Here is an 18306-nt window from a genome sequence, read left to right as displayed (position 1 = left end):
TAGACCGCAGGTAGTCACAACTGGGGAGCAGTCGTCTTCTGTGTTTAACTACAGGTACTCCTTGGAGGGTGATAAAGTGATACTAAACACACAGGCCCAGATTCACATACATTGGCGCATATTATGTTTGCCGCTGTAGCGTATCTTTTACGCTACACCGGCGCAGCGCACAGAGGCAAGCACTGGATTCACAAAGCACTCGCTCCCACTCGCTCTTAAAGATACGCTGGGTTTCCTCGGCGTAAGCCGGTGTAGGTGGAAGTGGGCGTGAGCCATGCTAATGAGGCGTGACCCCATGCAAATGATGGGCCAAGCGCCATAGAAGTACTTAAAATGAACGGAGCATGCGCCGTCCCGTGGCCGCATCCCAGTGCACATGCTCAGAATCACGTCGAAACAACTGCCTAAGATACGTCGGATCACTGCCTACGACGTGAACGTAACCTACGCCTAGTCATATTCACAAGTCTGTGTGTGTGAGGGTGCGCAGGCTGGCAGTGTACAGGGATGGTGAGCACAGGCTGCACTTACTCACACCCCTACCAACCTTATTCAGTGGAGCACAGTGCAGCCACCCATAGCAGCCTATCAGAACTCAGCTCACTGAGACCTTGCACCAATGTAAGGCAGACTCTGATTGGTTACTAGGGATACTGCACTGAGTGTCCATGTTCTTGTCTCTAAAGTCTGAGGATGTACAGACAGTTGGGCCTAGTCACTCAGTGCAGTAGCCATAGCAACTGTACTGGCTTCTGATAGGTTGCCATTAGGCCCCCTTTACAACCCATTCATTTAAATGGGATACCCTACACAAGGCAAAGTATTTCATTGAGCCTTTGCCACTTAAGTTTTGGGTGTTTTTTTTACACCACTCATTTTACAGTGTTTACACATTTTTACATGCAGAAAAATGCATGTCAGCTTGCGGTGTTTGGGATGCCATTTGCAATGAATCGCGCAGCAAATGTGATGTGGTTTTAGCACGTTTTATAAATGCATGCAGAACTACGCAATTTTGCATGCGTTTACAAAACGCACAGGTGTGAGTGGAGCCTTAGGGATGGAAAGGTGTCACTCCTGCCCAGTCACCTAGTCTAGTGCACCTCTCAACCCTGCAGTCTGTACGTAGCACATGTTTACTTAACAAGGCAGTAATGATGTGTACGGTGTCAATAGCAGACAATCCTATTTTATCCTTTTTTTATTTATCACAGTCAGATCAATGAAATATGCTTTATGTTAATATTTATTTTTGAACCTTAATTCTGCATGAAACGTTTAACAGTGTAATTTCATAAATCAAGAGGGCGTGTTTAGGGGCGGGCAGGGTAGGGGGAGGGTGGAGCAAATGGTGGCGAGTAACTCTTAAGGCCTGGCTAGTAGCTCAGGACTTGAAATTTTGAGCCCTGCTATATGCATTATTTTAAATTTTTCTACATTAAACCTAATTTTCCATGTAGTTGCCCACCCCATTAACCACTTAAGGACCTGCACATATACGTCGGCAGAATGGCACGGCTGGGCACAAGCACGTACAGGTACGTCCTCTTTAAATGCCGAGCCGTGGGTCGCGGGCGCGCCCCTGCAACCCGGTCCAAAGCTCCGTGACTGCGGCCGCGGGACCCGCGGACCCGATCGCCGCTGGAGTCCCGCGATCGGTCCCTGGAGCTGAAGAACGGGGAGAGCTGATGCGTTTCGCATTGGATATCAATGCTTAGTCATAGGCTATGACTAAGCATTGATATCCAATGCGAAACGCGTCAGCTGTTTTTCCCACTGTGTGCTGATACCTGTAGTGCATTTTTCCTTTACCCAATAAAGGGCACGTCTTAAGAAATTGGAGTGCGGCTGTCCATATCTTTCCTCTTTTGCATATCCCGTGCATTGCCTGCACCCATTGGTTTCTGAGTGGACATTGATTGTTCTAGTGTGCTCACCTGGAGCGGCAGCCTTCCTACCCAAAAAGTAAAAAATATTGAATTTTTTTCAAAATTGTCAATCTATTTTTGTTTATAGCGCAAAAAATAAAAACAGAGGTGATCAAATACCACCAAAAGAAAGCTCTATTTGTGAGAAAAAAGACGCCAATTTTGTTTGGGAGCCACGTCGCACGACCGCGCAATTGTCAGTTAAAGCGACGCAGTGCCGAATCGCAAAAACTGGCCAGGTCCTTTAAAGGTCCGGGTCTTAAGTGGTTAATTTGTTCAGATCTTCTTGCAAGGTTTCTACATCCTGCGGAGAGGTTATTGCCCTGCTTAGCTTAGTATCATCCAAAAATAGAGATTGAGCTTTTTTCCCCATCCTCCAGGTCGTTTATGAATAAATTAAATAGGATTGGTCCCAGCACAGAACCCTGGGGGACCCCACTTTCCACACCAGACCATTCAGAGTACTCCCCATTTATCACCACCCTCTGAACTCGCCCTTGTAGCCCGTTTTCAATTCATGTACTCACCCTTTGGTCCATACTGACAGACCTTGGCTTGTACAGTAAACGTTTATGGGGAACTGTGTCAAATGCTTTTGCAAAATCCAGATACACCACATCTATGGGCCTTCCTTTATCTAGATGGCAACTCGCCTCCTCATAGATTGGTTTGGCAAAAACGATTCTTCATGAATCAATGCTGATTACTGCGAATGATACAATTTTCCTTACTAAAATCTTGTATATAGTCCCTTATCTCCTCCAAGAGCTTGCATACCATTGATGTTAGGCTAACTGGTCTGTAGTTCCCAGGGATATATCTTGGTCCTTTTTAAAATATTGCTGCTACATTGGCTTTTCTCCAATCAGCTGGGTACCATTCCAGTCAGTAGGCATGGGCGAACGGTTTGGCCCGAGCATAAGTTCAGGCCGAACTTTGGTCGTTCGCATGGTCTGGCAAACACCGAACAATATGCTGAGTTCGGGGAAAATTCAAAAGCCGCGGAACCCCATTAAAGTCTATGGGACACTAACATTAAAAATCAAAAGTGCTAATTTTAAAGGCTTATATGCATGGTATTGTCATAAAAAGTGTTTAGGGACCTGGGTCTTGCCCCAGGGGACATTTATCGATGCAAAAAAAAGTTTTAAAATACAGTTTTTTCAGGAGCAGTGATTATAATAATGCTTAAAGTGAAACAAAAAAAGTGAAATATTCCTTTAAATTTCGTACCTGAGGGGTGTCTATAGCAATACAGATAAAAGTCATTGAAAAAAAACGGCATTGGTATCCCCCTGGAACCAAAATTAAAAAAAAATTGCTGATCGCCGCCATTAGTAGTAAAACATTTATTTTTTTATTTTTTGGTGGGCGCTGGAACTCCCTGCTGTGTGAACTATTATATTAAGAACTGTAATTACATGCCATTGTTGAACAGTGGTAGAAAAATTGGGCCTTTGGCGCTGGTGCCACAACTCTGTAAGCCCTCAGTTACTCTTGGTGGGCACAGGAATGGGCCCTGCTATGAAATATTAGATCAAGAATTGTAATTACATGCCACCGTTGAACAGGGGCAGAAAAATTGGGCCTTTGTTGGTGGTGGTGCTGGTGCCACAACTCTGTAAGCCCTCACAGTTACTCTTGGTGGGCACAGGAATGGGCCCTGCTGTGAAATATTAGATCAAGAATTGTAATTGAACAGGGGCAAAAAAAATTGGGCCTTTGTTGGTGGTGGTGGTGGTGCTGGTGCCACAACACTGCAACCCCTCACAGATACTCTGCAGCGGGCTCATTCCTGAGCTCCAACTAAAGTATTGCATCAACAATTGTAATTACACGCCCCTGTTAAACAGGGGCAGAAAAATTGGGCCTTAGGCACTGGTGCCACAACACTGCAACCCCTCACAGATACTCTAAAGTAACTGGAATTGACGTGATTGGAGATTTTGATGAATTGGCTATTTTGACAGAACACCGGCAACCGTATACACTCCGGTACACGGTATTATAAGTGGACATTGTTAGTCCGCTCCCATACTAACTGTAGCCAGGGGTTGCTACTATAGTTATTATTGTAGTGTGAGGGCCTGTCTGATTGTATGAACAGTATTTTTTAGCTAGGCCCTCGCATTACATATTTGTGCTTCATGCAAAGGAGACTGTGTACAATTTGTACAATTTGGTTGTAATGTGGAGTGACCAACTTAAACCTGTGCTTCAAATATGTATTTTTTTTATCTGCACAGGTTGTGAGTCTAGGGGTCCAGCTGGGAATCTACCAGGACTCTTTCGATGACCAGTATGTTGGATGTGTGGATAAAATGGAATCCCTGGCACCAGATATCCTCAAAGAAGAAAGACAGACAAACAAGGAGTTGGATGCGGCTTGGCTGGACGCCTCTGAAACATGGCCAACCAAAAAGGCATTGATAAAATCTCTTCCAGCTGGGTTCAAAGACGAGTATGGGATTGCCTTGTTAGTCTATAGCAATATGACCATCACAGTGTACAAACAGTTTAATCGGGCAGTAAGGGAATATGGCACCAATCCATCATCATCCTTTGCATTCCACACATTACATTTTTATCTCACCAGAGCCCTAATTTTGCTCCGTTGCGGATGTGCTGGGCAGCCATGGCTCACATATCGGGGTTCCAGTAGGATCATGTTTGAGCCCCCTCCCAACCCCAGTGACCCAATCAGACTCAGCCAATTTGCCTCTTCATCTACGGACATCAAAGAGGCGCAGCAATTCGGCAATGCATCCTTCTTCAACATCACCACATGCTTTGGGGCCGACATACAGAACTTCTCCTACTTCCCATCTCAGAAGGAGGTCCTGATCCCGGTGGATGAGGTCTTTTATGTTACCCGCTACATCGAGAGGGGCAACGAGTTTGTCTTGCAGTCGTCCAGCAGGAGATGCAGCTTCTACAATTGTGCCTATCTGGGAGGTGAGTTAAAGGGGAGCTCAGGTCAGGCTAAGACCCATCAGTAGATTATAAGACTTTGGCACCCTTAGCATTCCACCACTGTGAGCTTCAAAAATGCCTGTACTAAAGGATGTAAATACATTTGCAGCAGGACTTGGTTAATAATCATCAATAGGCATCTGGCCAAGAATTTTTTTTTGTCTCTCCCATTCAACTACTGTCCCAGTATAAACACTTATTCTCGATGTATACATTGTTGCAGATAAAAGTATAAAAAAAATGGTTTACAAATCTGAGTACCCTTGTGAAGCTGTGGTATTGGCAACAAATTTTCTAACAGCAGTCATTTAGTTATCATGTTCAATGAATTGCCACTAGAGAAAGCGCCAACGCAAGTTAAATAATTTAAATTGGAAATATAGTGAAAGGTGGAGACTGGTTTATTCTGAGATAGGTCCATGCAGAACATGCTCAAAAACATCTTGGGCTAGATTCAGATAGCCCTGTGTAATTTAGTGCGGGCGTAACGTATCTCCGATACATTACCCCGCCGTAAATTGGGGCTCAAGTTCCGTATTCATAAAGAACTTGCGCCCTAAGTTACGGCGGCGTAACGTATGTGGGCTGGCGCCGTTCGTGAAAGAATCCCAGTGCGCATGTTCAAAATTCCGCCGTAAATCGTCATTGCTTTCGACGTGAACGTAAATTACGTCCAGCCCTATTCGCGAACGACTTGCGCAAACGACGTAAAGATTTCAAAATTTGACGCGGGAACGACGTCCATACTTTAACATTGCGTACGCCTTCGTATAGCCAGAGCAACCTTACGTCGGAAAAAGCCTAACGTAAACTATGTAAAAAATTGCGCCGGGCGTACGTACGTTTGTGAATCGGCGTATCTACCTAATTAGCATATTCCTCGCGTAAATCGACGGAAGCGCCACCTAGCGGCCAGCGTAAAATTGCAACTAAGATACGACGGCGTAAGAGACTTGCGCCGGTCGGATCTTAGTCAAATCTATGCGTAACTGATTCTAAGAATCGGGCGCATAGATACGACGCTGCAACTCAGAGATACGATGGTGTATCTGGAGATACGCCGTCGTATCTCCTTACTGAATCTAGCCCCTTATATTTTTTTTATTGGTATCAACGTTAATGCCTAGTCCCAGGCTCCTTCTGAAAAATACTGTAGCTGCTGACTTTTAATATTAGGACACTTACCAGTCCACGAATCCAGCGGTGTCTTCACCCTAACCATTTTTTTTCAATCGGTTCTTGGGTCCTGCCACCGCCGCCATGTCAGGTAAGGGAAACAGGCATGCGCTTTGTGATTGGTCTGGCAACGGGGGAAGGAGGAGGAGCCCGAACTTCCGGGTGACTTCGCCACAGCGAAGTCACTCGAAAGTGGGAGTGGGTAAACATTCCAATTCACCAGCAATAAAAAATAATAAACTGCCTCATAGGGGGTTATTTACGAAAGGCAAATCCACTTTGCACTACAAGTGCAAAGTGCACTTTAAAGTGCACTAAAAGTGCACTGAAAGTTCCAAAGTCTATTCTACATTTTCTCACAGCTCTTATTGTGAAGAAACCTTTCCGTATTTGGAGATGAAATCTTTTTTCCTCTAGCTGTAAAGAGTGCCCCCTTGTCCTCTGTGATGACCGTAAAGTGAATAACTCAACACCAAGTTCACTATATGGACCTCTTATATATTTGTACTAGGGTTGTCCCGATACCACTTTTTTTTTAATCGCTGTAATGATTGGCCCCGCGCTGCGTATAGACACTCCCCCTTGCTCGGGATTGGACAGTTCACCCAAGCAAGGGGGAGTGTCTATGCGCAAATCATTACAGCGATTCAAAGCTGTAATGTTCCCGCCCGTATTACACAGTCGGCGGTAGCGGGGATGCGGCGTAACGGCGGCGGATCGTGGCTTCCGTTGCGGCGGTCGGCGGGGACGGGGGGGTGGCAAGTATTCTATTTGTGTATCGGGGCGGGGTATCGGCGTCTGAGTACCGCCGAAAAAACTCGGAATCGGTCCCGATACCGATACTAGTATCGGTATCGGGACAACCCTAATTTGTACATGTTGATCATATCCCCCCTAATCTCCTCTTCTCAAGAGTGAATAAATTCAGTTCCTCTAATCTTTCCTCATAGCTGAGCTCCTCCATGCCTCTTACCAGTTTGGTTGCCCTTCTCTGCACTTTCTCCAGTTCCCCAATATCCTTTTTGAGAACTGGTGCCAGAAACTGAACTGTATATTCCAGATGAGGTCTTACTAATGATTTGTACAGATGATATCTCTCTCTCTCTGAAGTCCATACCTCTCAATACAAGAAAGGACTTTGCTCGCTTTGGAAACCGCAGCTTGGCATTGCATGTTATTATTGAGCTCATGGGCTTATGCTATTATTGAGGCACTGACCCTTATTTTGCTTCCCAGTTCTTTATTTAAAATTGTAGGTTTTTTTCCTGAAACTTCCCTCTTAAAGTGAAGGTACATGTTATATGCTTGTGTGTGTCATACGCTGATAAATACGGTATATCCAAAAAACACACCCATCAACACACATCAGGATTGATGCCGCATACACAACCGTTTTTCATGAAGAGAAAAATGCAATTTTTTAAATTGGTGGTTAAAAACGGTCGTCGAGAAAAATGGGCATTAAAAATGTAGAACACGCTCTTTTTTTTTTTCTCGTAGTTTTTCACGTTGTCGTTTTTTCTCGTCCTGGAAAACGGTCATGTGTACGCTTTAACGTGCTAAAAACATGCACGCTCAGTAGCAAGTTATGAGATGGGAAATTAACATAATCCGCCCAAAGGGTGGCACCATTCGAATGGAACTTCGTGATCTGCGTGATGACGTCACCTAACTGACAGCTACAACAACCAACCCACGCTGTAGCTGTCAGTTAGGTGACGTCATCACGCAGATCGCGATACACGGAAGTGGTGGTTTGGCTGGACTACGGAGGCACGGAAACATCGCCCTGATATGCTCCCGCTGCACCAACGTGATGTATTGCCTTTGAATTTTTTATATATTGTAAGTGCATTTTTAAAGAGGAGAGGTTTTAAATAAAAAGGTTTATACAGTATTACACTATTTTGGCTTTTTTTACCTCTATATTTGAGCACCAGTCGCTGGATGCGCTTATGTACCCTTTTGAATCTGTAGGAGAGGCATTTTTGCGTTCATACAACGCCGTATATACAGTACCTTTTGGTAAGAGCAATTACAACAGGGGTGTATTTAGCCCCCGAATTATCTTCACGAGTGGTGGTTCTGGTGGAAGAGGATGAGCATTTCAAGCTGTTGAGATCTATTTTGCTTTTCTTTGAACACGGACTCTTGTTTCTTTTTTTTTTTTTTTTTTTTTTAATGCTATATATTTTTTTTTTTAAAGTGTATTTTGTGCGTGTACTCGAGAGAGGAGCCGGACTGCAGGAGTTGGGAGTAGGCAGGCCTCCCCCAGAGGCAATCTGCCACCTTTCTCCATGCCCTGGGTGGCAATGGCGGGTGTGTGAGGGGGTCCTCCCACACAGCCCACCCTACCTGCTCCGCTTTGAAGCCCAACAGGGCAGAGGGACTCCCTATAAGGGAGTGAGAGGATTTGCCCACTCAACCAGCCCCGTTAGTCCTTCGCCTCTCTTTTTTTTTTAGAGACCGCGTGGTCAAAGTGCGTGTTAACCCAATTTCGAGTGCGTGTAAGTGTGGTGGTTTTTGTGGGAGGGGGGTGGGCGTACTAAGCGCAGGCTTACCTCGCATAGCACACCCACTGGGAGCCGGGCTGAGACCACCAAACTCAATTCACATGTAGCCGAGACCGGGATCCGAACCCCTAGCTGCAGAGGTGAATGGCTTGTCAGCGCAGTGCCAATCGCGTTGAGCCACCGCAGCTCCTCGGACTCTTGTTTCTAATGTTTCTTACCTGTTAATGATCTTTACCATCTTCACTTTTTCAGATATAGTGTTTATTAGAAAATATATATATATATATATACACACACAGTATATAGATATATGTTTTTAGGTAGCGCCGCCTTGATATGTAATGTGTTAATGCATTGTATGTTGTATTGCTATATGTGTGTGTATGTATGTATGTATGTATGTATGTGTGTGTGTGTGTGTGTGTGTATATATATATACATATATACATACATACATACATACATACATACATACATACATACACAGTGGGGATCGAAAGTTTGGGCACCCCAGGTAAAAATTTGTATTAAAGCGGATGTGCCATGGGAACAAAATATTAAAAGTCAGCAGCTACAAATACTGCAGCTGCTGACTTTTAATATTAGGACACTTACCTGTCCTGGAGTCCAGCGCCGATCGCAGCAGAGCACGAGCGATCGCTCGTCACTCTGCTGCTCCCCCCGCCATCCACGCTGAGGGAACCAGGAAGTGAAGCGCTGCGGCTTCACTGCCCGGTTCCCTACGGCGCATGCGCGAGTCGCGCTGCGCCCGCCGATTGGCTCACACGCTGTGTGCTGGGAGCCGAGTGTTCCCAGCACACAACGGGCGACAGACGGGATGTGACGGAATGCCCGTCTTTCGCCCGTAGCGTGTGGCCGGAAGTGGGTGCAAATACCTGTCTTTAGACAGGTGTCTGCACCCCCCTCCCCCCTGAAAGGTGTCAAATGTGACACCGGAGGGGGGGAGGGTTCCGATCAGCGGGACTCCACTTTAGGGTGGAGGACCGCTTTAATGTGCATAACGAAGTCAAGGAAAGATTGAAAAATCTCCAAAAGGCATCAAATTAGACATTGTTATATGTCAAAACAAGTTAGATTTTATTTCCATCATTTACACTTTCAAAATTACAGAAAACAAAAAAATGGCGTCTGCAAAAGTTTGGGCACCCTGCAGAATTTCTAGCATGCACTGCCTCCGTTGCAAAGCTGAGACCTGCCAGTGTCATGGATTGTTCTCAATCACCGTCTGGGAAGACCAGGTGATGTCAATCTCAAAGGTTTTAAATGCCCAGACTCATCTGACCCTCCCCCAACAATCAGCACCATGGGTTCTTCTAAGCAGTTGTTTAGAAAACTGAGGCTGAAAATAGTTGACGCTCACAAAGCTGGAGAAGCTATAAGAAGATAGCAAAGCGTCTTCAGATGTCAATATCCTCTGTTCGGAATGTAATTAAGAAATGGCAGTCATCAGGAACAGTGGAAGTTAAAGCAAGATCTGGAAGACCAAGAAAAATATCAGACAGAACAGCTCGCAGGATTGTGAGAAAAGCGATTCAAAACCCACGTTTGGCTGCGCGATCCCTCCAGAAAGATCTGGCAGACACTGGAGTTGTGGTACACTATTCCACTATAAAGAGATACTTGTACAAATATGGTCTTCATGGAAGAGTCATCAGAAGAAAACCTCTTCTACGTCCTCACCACAAAAATCAGCGTTTGAACTTTGCAGATGAACATATAGACAAGCCTGATGCATTTTGGAAACAAGTTCTGTGGACCGATGAGGTTAAAATATATAATTTTTTGGCCGGAATGAGCAAAGGTACGTTTGAAGAAGAAAGGGCACAGAATTTAATGAAAAGAACCTCTGTCCAACTGTGAAGCATGGGGGTGGATCAATCATGCTTTGGGGGTTGTATTGCAGCCAGTGGCACAGGGAACATTTCACGAGTAGAAGGAAAAATGGATTCAATAACATTTCAGCAAATTTTGGATGGTAACTTGATGCCATCTGTGAAAAAGCTGAAGTTAAAGAGAGGATGGCTTCTACAAATAGATAATGGTCCTAAACACACCTCAAAATCCATGGGGGATTACATCAAGAGGCGTAAACTGAAGGTTTTGCCATGGCCTTCACAATCTCCTGACCCCAACATAATTGAAAATCTATGGATAGAAAAAAAAAAGAGCAGTGCGTGACAGACAGCCCAGAAATCTCAGAACTGGAAGACTTTTGTAAGGAAGAATGGGCAAAGATACCTCAAACAAGAATGAAAAGACTCTTGGCTGGCTACAAAAAGCGTTTACAAGCTGTGATACTTGCCAAAGGGGGCAGTACAAGATATTAACTCTGCAGGGTGCAGTTTTCTAGATTGCATAGAAGAACCCATGGTGCTGATTGTTGGGGCAAGGTCAGATGAGTCTGGGCATTTAAAACCTTTGAGATTGACATCACCTGGTCTTCCCAGACGATGATTGAGAACAATCCATGACACTGGCAGGTCTCAGCTTTGCAAAGGGGGCAGTGCATGCTAGAAATTCTGCAGGGTGCCCAAACTTTTGCAGACGCCATTTTTTTGTTTTCTGTAATTTTGAAAGTGTAAATGATGGAAATAAAATCTAACTTTTTTTTGACACATTATAAGAATGTCTAATCTGTAATTTGATGCCTTTTGGAGAATATATATATACACACACATAGGGCCGTTTGAAGACATTTGGGGCCCTATCCTCACACGCCGCCAGATGTGTTGGTGTCCGCACAGGGGCCCCAGCAGGGAGGGCCCTTGCCGCATCGCTACGTCCTCCTGCAGTACGGTCGGCCATGTACCATATCCGCGCGGTACAGGAGATTCAGTTTGCTGTTCCCAGGGCCGGACTGAAAGGAAGTGAACACTCAGTGTGTGCACTTCCTGTCAGTTCCAGCCGGGAACAGGAACCTGATTCTCCTGTACCGCGCGGTTATGGTACACCGCCAACCGGACTGCAGGAGGATGCAGCGGTGCGGCAAGGGCCCTCCCTGCTGGGGCCCCTGGCCAGCTCTGGGCCCCAGGCAAATGCTTGCTTTGCCTGTCGGGTTCCGACGGGCCTGTATATACACACACACACACATATATTTTCAAACATTTCTCTCATTTGCCCATGTTTTGTCTTTCCAGGCATTAAACGGCAGAACTGCACGTACAATTCAGGTAAGAATTCCCTTTCTTTGGAATTAGAAATAGGCTTTGCCCATCGTATATCATACCTGAGGTTGCTGGCGGGAATGTGAAACACAATTTTGGGATTTGCATAATAGAAGGTGTGCGTGGCACCCATCCCTGGGATGGCAGAAGTGGGAGATCCTTGTTTCTTTTTTGCTCAGCACAGTATGGTTCCTGCCACCATCTCTGATGTCTTGTAGTAACATACAAGTCAGCAAGAGAAACTATTGCATCCAGTAAAAGGAGCAGGTAGTCACACACCTTGAGATGTAGAATACCTGCAGTGCAGTAATGTAGCGGTGCTTCAACACACTATGCTGCTGGAAAGGTTAGAATAGGTCAGATTAGTGCCTCTGTTCCATCAGATTTGGCGACCCGTCAGATTTAGTAATGGAAGTGACATTCTGTCACGGCCATCTTGGTACAATCCGCACTCGTCCACACTAAAGACCCATACACACGATCGGATTTTTCGACGGGAATTGTGTGATGACTGGCTGTTGTCGGAAAATCGGACCGTTTGTACGATCCATCGGACAATTGTTGTCGGAGCCGCAGGCACACTCACGGGGCACACGGCGGGAACTCGCGCACGCCCGCTGGGTGGCAAATTTAAAGGGACATACAGGTATGCCCATTTGCCTGCCAGTGCAATTCTGCCGATGTGTATCGGCGTGCGGCGGTCGGCAAGTGGTTAAAATGTAGCAATATAATGTTACCATAGTAGGTGATCGGTAATTTTTTTTATTTTTTTTTTATACACATTATGGGGTAGATTCACATAGATTTTGGCCGGTGTAGCGTATCTCAGATACACTACGCCACCGTAAGTTTGAGCAGCAGGTCCTGTATTCACAAAGAACTTGCGCTGTAACTTACGGCGGCGCAGTGTAACTGGGCCGGCGTAAGCCCGCCTAATTCAAAATAGGCAGGTTGGGGGCGTGTTCTATGTAAAATACTAGTGACCCCATGTATTTGACGTTTTTAACGAACGGCGCATGCGTGGACGTATCCTGGTGCGCATGCTCCAAATGACGTTGGCAAATCGTCATGTATTCGACGTGAACGTAAATTACGGCCAGCCCCATTCACGAACGAGTTACGCAAACGATGTACAATTTGAAAAATTCAACGTGGTTCCGACGTCCATACTTAACATTGGCTGCGCCATGTTTTTGGTGGTTTATCTTTACGCCTGAAAACCCCTGACGTAAACGGCGTATCTTTACTGCGATGGCCGGGCGTACGTTCGCGAATGGGCGTATCTAGCTGATTTACATATTCTAGGCGTCAATCAGCGTACACGCCCCTAGCGGCCAGTGTAAATATGCAGTTAAGATACGACGGCGTAGGAGACTTATGCCGGTCGTATCTGAGCAACATTTAAGCATATCTCAGTTTGAGCATACGCTTAAAGTTGCGACGGCGGGGATTCGGACTTAGGACGGCGTATCTACTGATACGCCCGTCGTAAGTCTTTGTGAATCTACCCCTATATGTTTGCTTATAACAATGAATTTCATTGTTATATGTAAGCATTTTACTGAATGAAATCTATACATTCAGTTTGTTTTGTTGTGATTAGATGTGATTGGCCACAGCTGATCACATGGCACAGATGGGCGGTGATTGGTCCAGTCTGTACTATGTGATCACAGTGACCAATCACAGCTAGCGACACAATTGTACACAATGAATGGAATTAAAGTAAGCTATCCATTTTTTTTACAATAGTCATGTGATATGCTGTGATTGGTTACAGCAGTCACAATGGTACCGGCAGCGGGCCGGTACAGTGATCAGTTATCGGCTGTGTCCCTTGGACACAGCTGGCGACAGATTGTGCCATTGCGTGATCCAGGAGGACGTCGTATGACATCCACCAGGATCAGCGAGAGGCTGGCCCAGGCATCATTTGCCCATAGGCCGGACGGGAACCAGTTAAGCCAAGTGACAGTTATCTTTTAAATCTAATTGAACTTGGAGTTGAAAATAACTGCTGCTTATTCTTGGAAGTAAACATTCTTATTCTGATGTTAAATTTGTAAATTTAGCGTATTTTGCACAGAATAAAAGAACACTTTTTGAGTATGCACATAAAAACTATGGTTATCAATGAATCAATCAAAAAATGTTTTCAGGTTGCATTTCCATGTGCATTCCCCCCTGTACTGTGCCCTTCTGACCCCCCCTGTACTGTGCCCTTCTGACCCCCCCTGTACTGTGCCCTTCTGACCCCCCCCTGTACTGTGCCCTTCTGACCCCCCCCTGTACTGTGCCCTTCTGACCCCCCCTGTACTGTGCCCTTCTGACCCCCCCCCCTTTACTGTGCCCTTCTGCATTCCCCCCTGTACTCTGCCCTTCTGAACCCCCTCCCCCTGTACTGTGCCCTTCTGCATTCCCCCCTGTACTGTGCCCTTCTGCATTCCCCCCTGTACTGTGCCCTTCTGCATTCCCCCCTGTACTGTGCCCTTCTGCATTCCCCCCTGTACTGTGCCCTTCTGCATTCCCCCCCTGTACTGTGCCCGTCTGACCCCCCCCTGTACTGTGCCCGTCTGACCCCCCCCCTGTACTGTGCCCGTCTGACCCCCCCCCTGTACTGTGCCCGTCTGACCCCCCCCCTGTACTGTGCCCGTCTGACCCCCCCCTGTACTGTGCACTTCTGACCCCCCCCCATGTACTGTGCCAGTCTGCATTCCCCCCTGTACTGTGCCCGTCTGACCCCCCCCTGTACTGTGCCCTTCTGCATTCCCACCTGTACTGTGCCCTTCTGCATTCCCACCTGTACTGTGCCCTTCTGCATTCCCACCTGTACTGTGCCCTTCTGCATTCCCACCTGTACTGTGCCCTTCTGCATTCCCACCTGTACTGTGCCCTTCTGCATTCCCACCTGTACTGTGCCCTTCTGCATTCCCCCCTGTACTGTGCCCTTCTGCAGTCCCCCCTGTACTGTGCCCTTCTGCATTCCCCCACCCTGTACTGTGCCCTTCTGCATTCCCCCACCCTGTACTGTGCCCTTCTGCATTCCCCCCCCCTGTACTGTGCCCTTCTGCATTCCCCCCCCCTGTACTGTGCCCTTCTGCATTCCCCCCCCCTGTACTGTGCCCTTCTGCATTCCCCCCCCTGTACTGTGCCCTTCTGCATTCCCCCCCCTGTACTGTGCCCTTCTGCATTCCCCCCCTGTACTGTGCCCTTCTGACCCCCCCCCCTGTACTGTGCCCTTCTGCATTCCCCCCCTGTACTGTGCCCTTCTGCATTCCCCCCCCCCTGTACTGTGCCCTTCTGCATTCCCCCCCCTGTACTGTGCCCTTCTGCATTCCCTGTACTGTGCCCTTCTGCATCCCCCCCCTGTACTGTGCCCTTCTGCATTCCCCCCCCCTGTACTGTGCCCTTCTGCATTCCCCCCCCTGTACTGTGCCCTTCTGCATTCCCCCCCCCCCTGTACTGTGCCCTTCTGCATTCCCCCCCCCTGTACTGTGCCCTTATGCATTCCCCCCCCCCTGTACTGTGCCCTTATGCATTCCCCCCCTGTACTGTGCCCTTATGCATTCCCCCCCCTGTACTGTGCCCTTCTGACCCCCCCTGTACTGTGCCCTTCTGACCCCCCCCCTGTACTGTGCCCTTCTGCATCCCCCCCCTGTACTGTGCCCTTCTGCATCCCCCCCCTGTACTGTGCCCTTCTGCATTCCCCCCCCCCTGTACTGTGCCCTTCTGCATTCCCTGTACTGTGCCCTTCTGCATTCCCTCCTGTACTGTGCCCTTCTGCATTCCCCCCTGTACTGTGCCCTTTAAGTTGACTAGTCTTTGAATAATGGAATGTATTCGTTTTGTAAGATCATTTTTTTTTTTAAAGTACTAATGAATATATGTTTAATTCTATCAACAATGTATTTCTTTAAAGTAGGTGTGTAAATTGGGGCAAGCAGGTGGGACCCCAGTGAATTACTTTGCCCAGGGGCCCATGATGCTATTAAGACGGCTCTGATGACAGGTCCGCTTTATGGAGAGATCTGGGGTCTATTAGACCCCCAATATCTTCTCTAGCCTCCAATGCAGACGATCAGACGCAGATCGGTCCGATCGGCTACTTTCCTGGCCGCTAACGGCCAGGTAAACAAAGAAGCAGAACCAGAAGTCACGACATACAGTGGGTGGAACAACGTCAGCTCCTCCTCTCTCTGTTCTGCGCAGCCATCGCCGCCAATCGAGATGGCAGAGCCCATGACCCCTGTAGGCTGGATAAACCCCTACTGACCCATTTCACCTCATTCCCCTACCCCCAATCCCCCCCCCCCCCCAGTAAAAGAGACGACACCTGAGTTTGGAGTAAAACTGGCCATAGCAGCCTTTTTATTAACCAAATACCAATTAATTATTTAACCACTTAAGCCCCGGACCAATATGCTGCTAAATGCCCAAAGGCGTTTTTACAATTTGGCACTGCGTCGCTTTAACAGACAATTGTGCGGTCGTGCGACGTGGCTCCCAAACAAAATTGGCGTCCTTTTTTCCCCACAAATAGAGCTTTCTTTTGGTGGTATTTGATTACCTCTGCGGTTTTTATTTTTTGCGCTATAAACAAAAATAGAGCGCCAATTTTGAAATATATTTTTTACTTTGTGCTATAATAAATATCCCCCAAAAATATATATAAATGTTTTTTTTCCTCAGTTTAGGCCGATACGTATTCTTCTACCTATTTTTGGTAAAAAAAATCGCAATAAGTGTTTATCGATTGGTTTGCGCAAAATTTATAGCGTTTACAAAATAGGGGATAGTTTTTTTGCATTTTTATTAATTATTTTTTTTTACTACTAATGGTAGCGATCAGCGATTTTTTTTTTTTTTTTTTTTTTTTTACGTGACTGCGACATTATGGCGGACACTTCGGACAATTTTGACACATTTTTGGGACCATTGTCATTTTCACAGCAAAAAATGCATTTAAATTGCATTGTTTATTGTGAAAATGACAGTTGCAGTTTGGGAGTTAACCACAGGGGGCGCTGTAGGAGTTAGGGTTCACCTAGTGTGTGTTTACAACTGTAGGGGGGTGTGGCTGTAGGACTGATGTCATCGATCGAGTCTCCCTATAAAAGGGATCACTCGATCGATACGCCGCCACAGTGAAGAAGGGGGAAGCTGTGTTTACAAATAGCCGCGCCGTCATCCCGGATCGCTCCCCGCGGGAATCCGCCCGCAGCGGTGTAGGGGGCCCCCGATCGGACCCCCCACCCGCTAGAAGGCAATCTGCCTGTCCGTGCCATTTTGCGGACGTAAATAGTCGTGCAGTGGGCGTTAAATAAATATTTAAATTTTACAACATTTAACGGCAATATTATAACACACCCACAGCCTGTTGGTCTTTGACGGTACCCCCCAACACTTAACCATACCACCACCACCACACTGCGGGACCTTTTTCCATACCAGGCCTCCAGCCGAAACAGCTCGGAGACACCCCATTACCCACAGTGCAACCAATAACCGTATTCCGGCGGACACCGTTCCACTGGAATACCCCAGAGGGGCCCATATCACCGCTGGACCCCCCACCACTTCCATCCAAACTGTTCTCTTCCGCCATCAAAGACCAAAGGACACCGCCGCTATCACTGCTATGACGACCTGAAAAAGAAAGAAGACGCACAACAGAAACACAGGCAGGGTGGGTGGGAAAACTGCCTCCTTCCTCGTTCTCTTGCTGACTGCCACGTGTCGGCCCCGCCTCCCCCTTTTATACCACTCCGCCCCCTTGCAGGAAAACTTCCTCCGGTCCACCCCTTCTCTGGCCAACAATACCTTTCCCTGGTTACCAGTCACAGGGTCATGACCAGCCCTGCATTACCATCCACTTTGCTCCTCTTCACTCCGGGCCTCCCTTGAAAGGGGCCAGCGGTGGGGGTGGGGGGGGGGGGTGGGACCCCCTTCCACTACCCACAGAAGTGGTCAAGAAGCTGACCACCCAAATCACTTCTGCAATAGAGGGAATCGCCAACTGAAAATGTTCATACCTGGATGATGCCGGAAGGTGCCGGTATAACCACTGCAGGAGTCTGGTTAACAGACACTATGGGCCAGATTCACGTAGAATCGCCCTACGCTGCCGCGGCGTGACGTATTACATTTACGTTACACCGCAGCAAGTTTTCAGTGCAAGTGCTTGATTCACAAAGCACTTGCCTGTAAACTTGCGGCGGCGTAGCGTAAATCCGCCCGGCTCAAGCCCGCCTAATTCAAATGGGGCGGGGACCATTTAAATTAGGCGCGTTCCCGCGCCGAACGTACTGCGCATGCTCCGTCCCTAAAATTTCCCGACGTGCATTGTGCTAAATGACGTCGCAAGGACGTCATTGGCTTCGACGTGAACGTAAATGGCGTCCAGCGCCATTCACGGACGACTTGCGCAAACGACGTGAAATTTCAAATTTCGACGCGGGAACGACGGCCATACTTAACATTGGCTAGACCACCTAGAGGGCAGCTTTAGTTTTACGCGGCGTATCTCTACGG

At 47.2% G+C, this 18306-nt stretch overlaps 1 protein-coding gene across 3 annotated transcripts in view; it reads left to right on the top strand.

Annotated features, from left to right (window-relative positions):
• The window catches only part of LOC120928843 (ecto-ADP-ribosyltransferase 5-like), a 33470-nt gene that overhangs the window by 10213 nt on the left and 4951 nt on the right, over positions 1-18306 (top strand). For all 3 annotated transcript variants that reach the window (XM_040339863.1, XM_040339864.1, XM_040339865.1), the window contains exons 3-4: positions 4175-4883; positions 11749-11781. In XM_040339863.1, the coding sequence (XP_040195797.1) occupies positions 4175-4883; positions 11749-11781 (742 nt within the window). The remainder of the gene's footprint in view (positions 1-4174; positions 4884-11748; positions 11782-18306) is intronic.

Source organism: Rana temporaria, chromosome 2 (genome assembly GCF_905171775.1).
Source record: "Rana temporaria chromosome 2, aRanTem1.1, whole genome shotgun sequence".
Classification (NCBI taxonomy): domain Eukaryota; kingdom Metazoa; phylum Chordata; class Amphibia; order Anura; family Ranidae; genus Rana; species Rana temporaria.
Note: the sequence above shows the minus strand (reverse complement) of the source record. Positions and strands in the feature narration are given on the sequence as shown.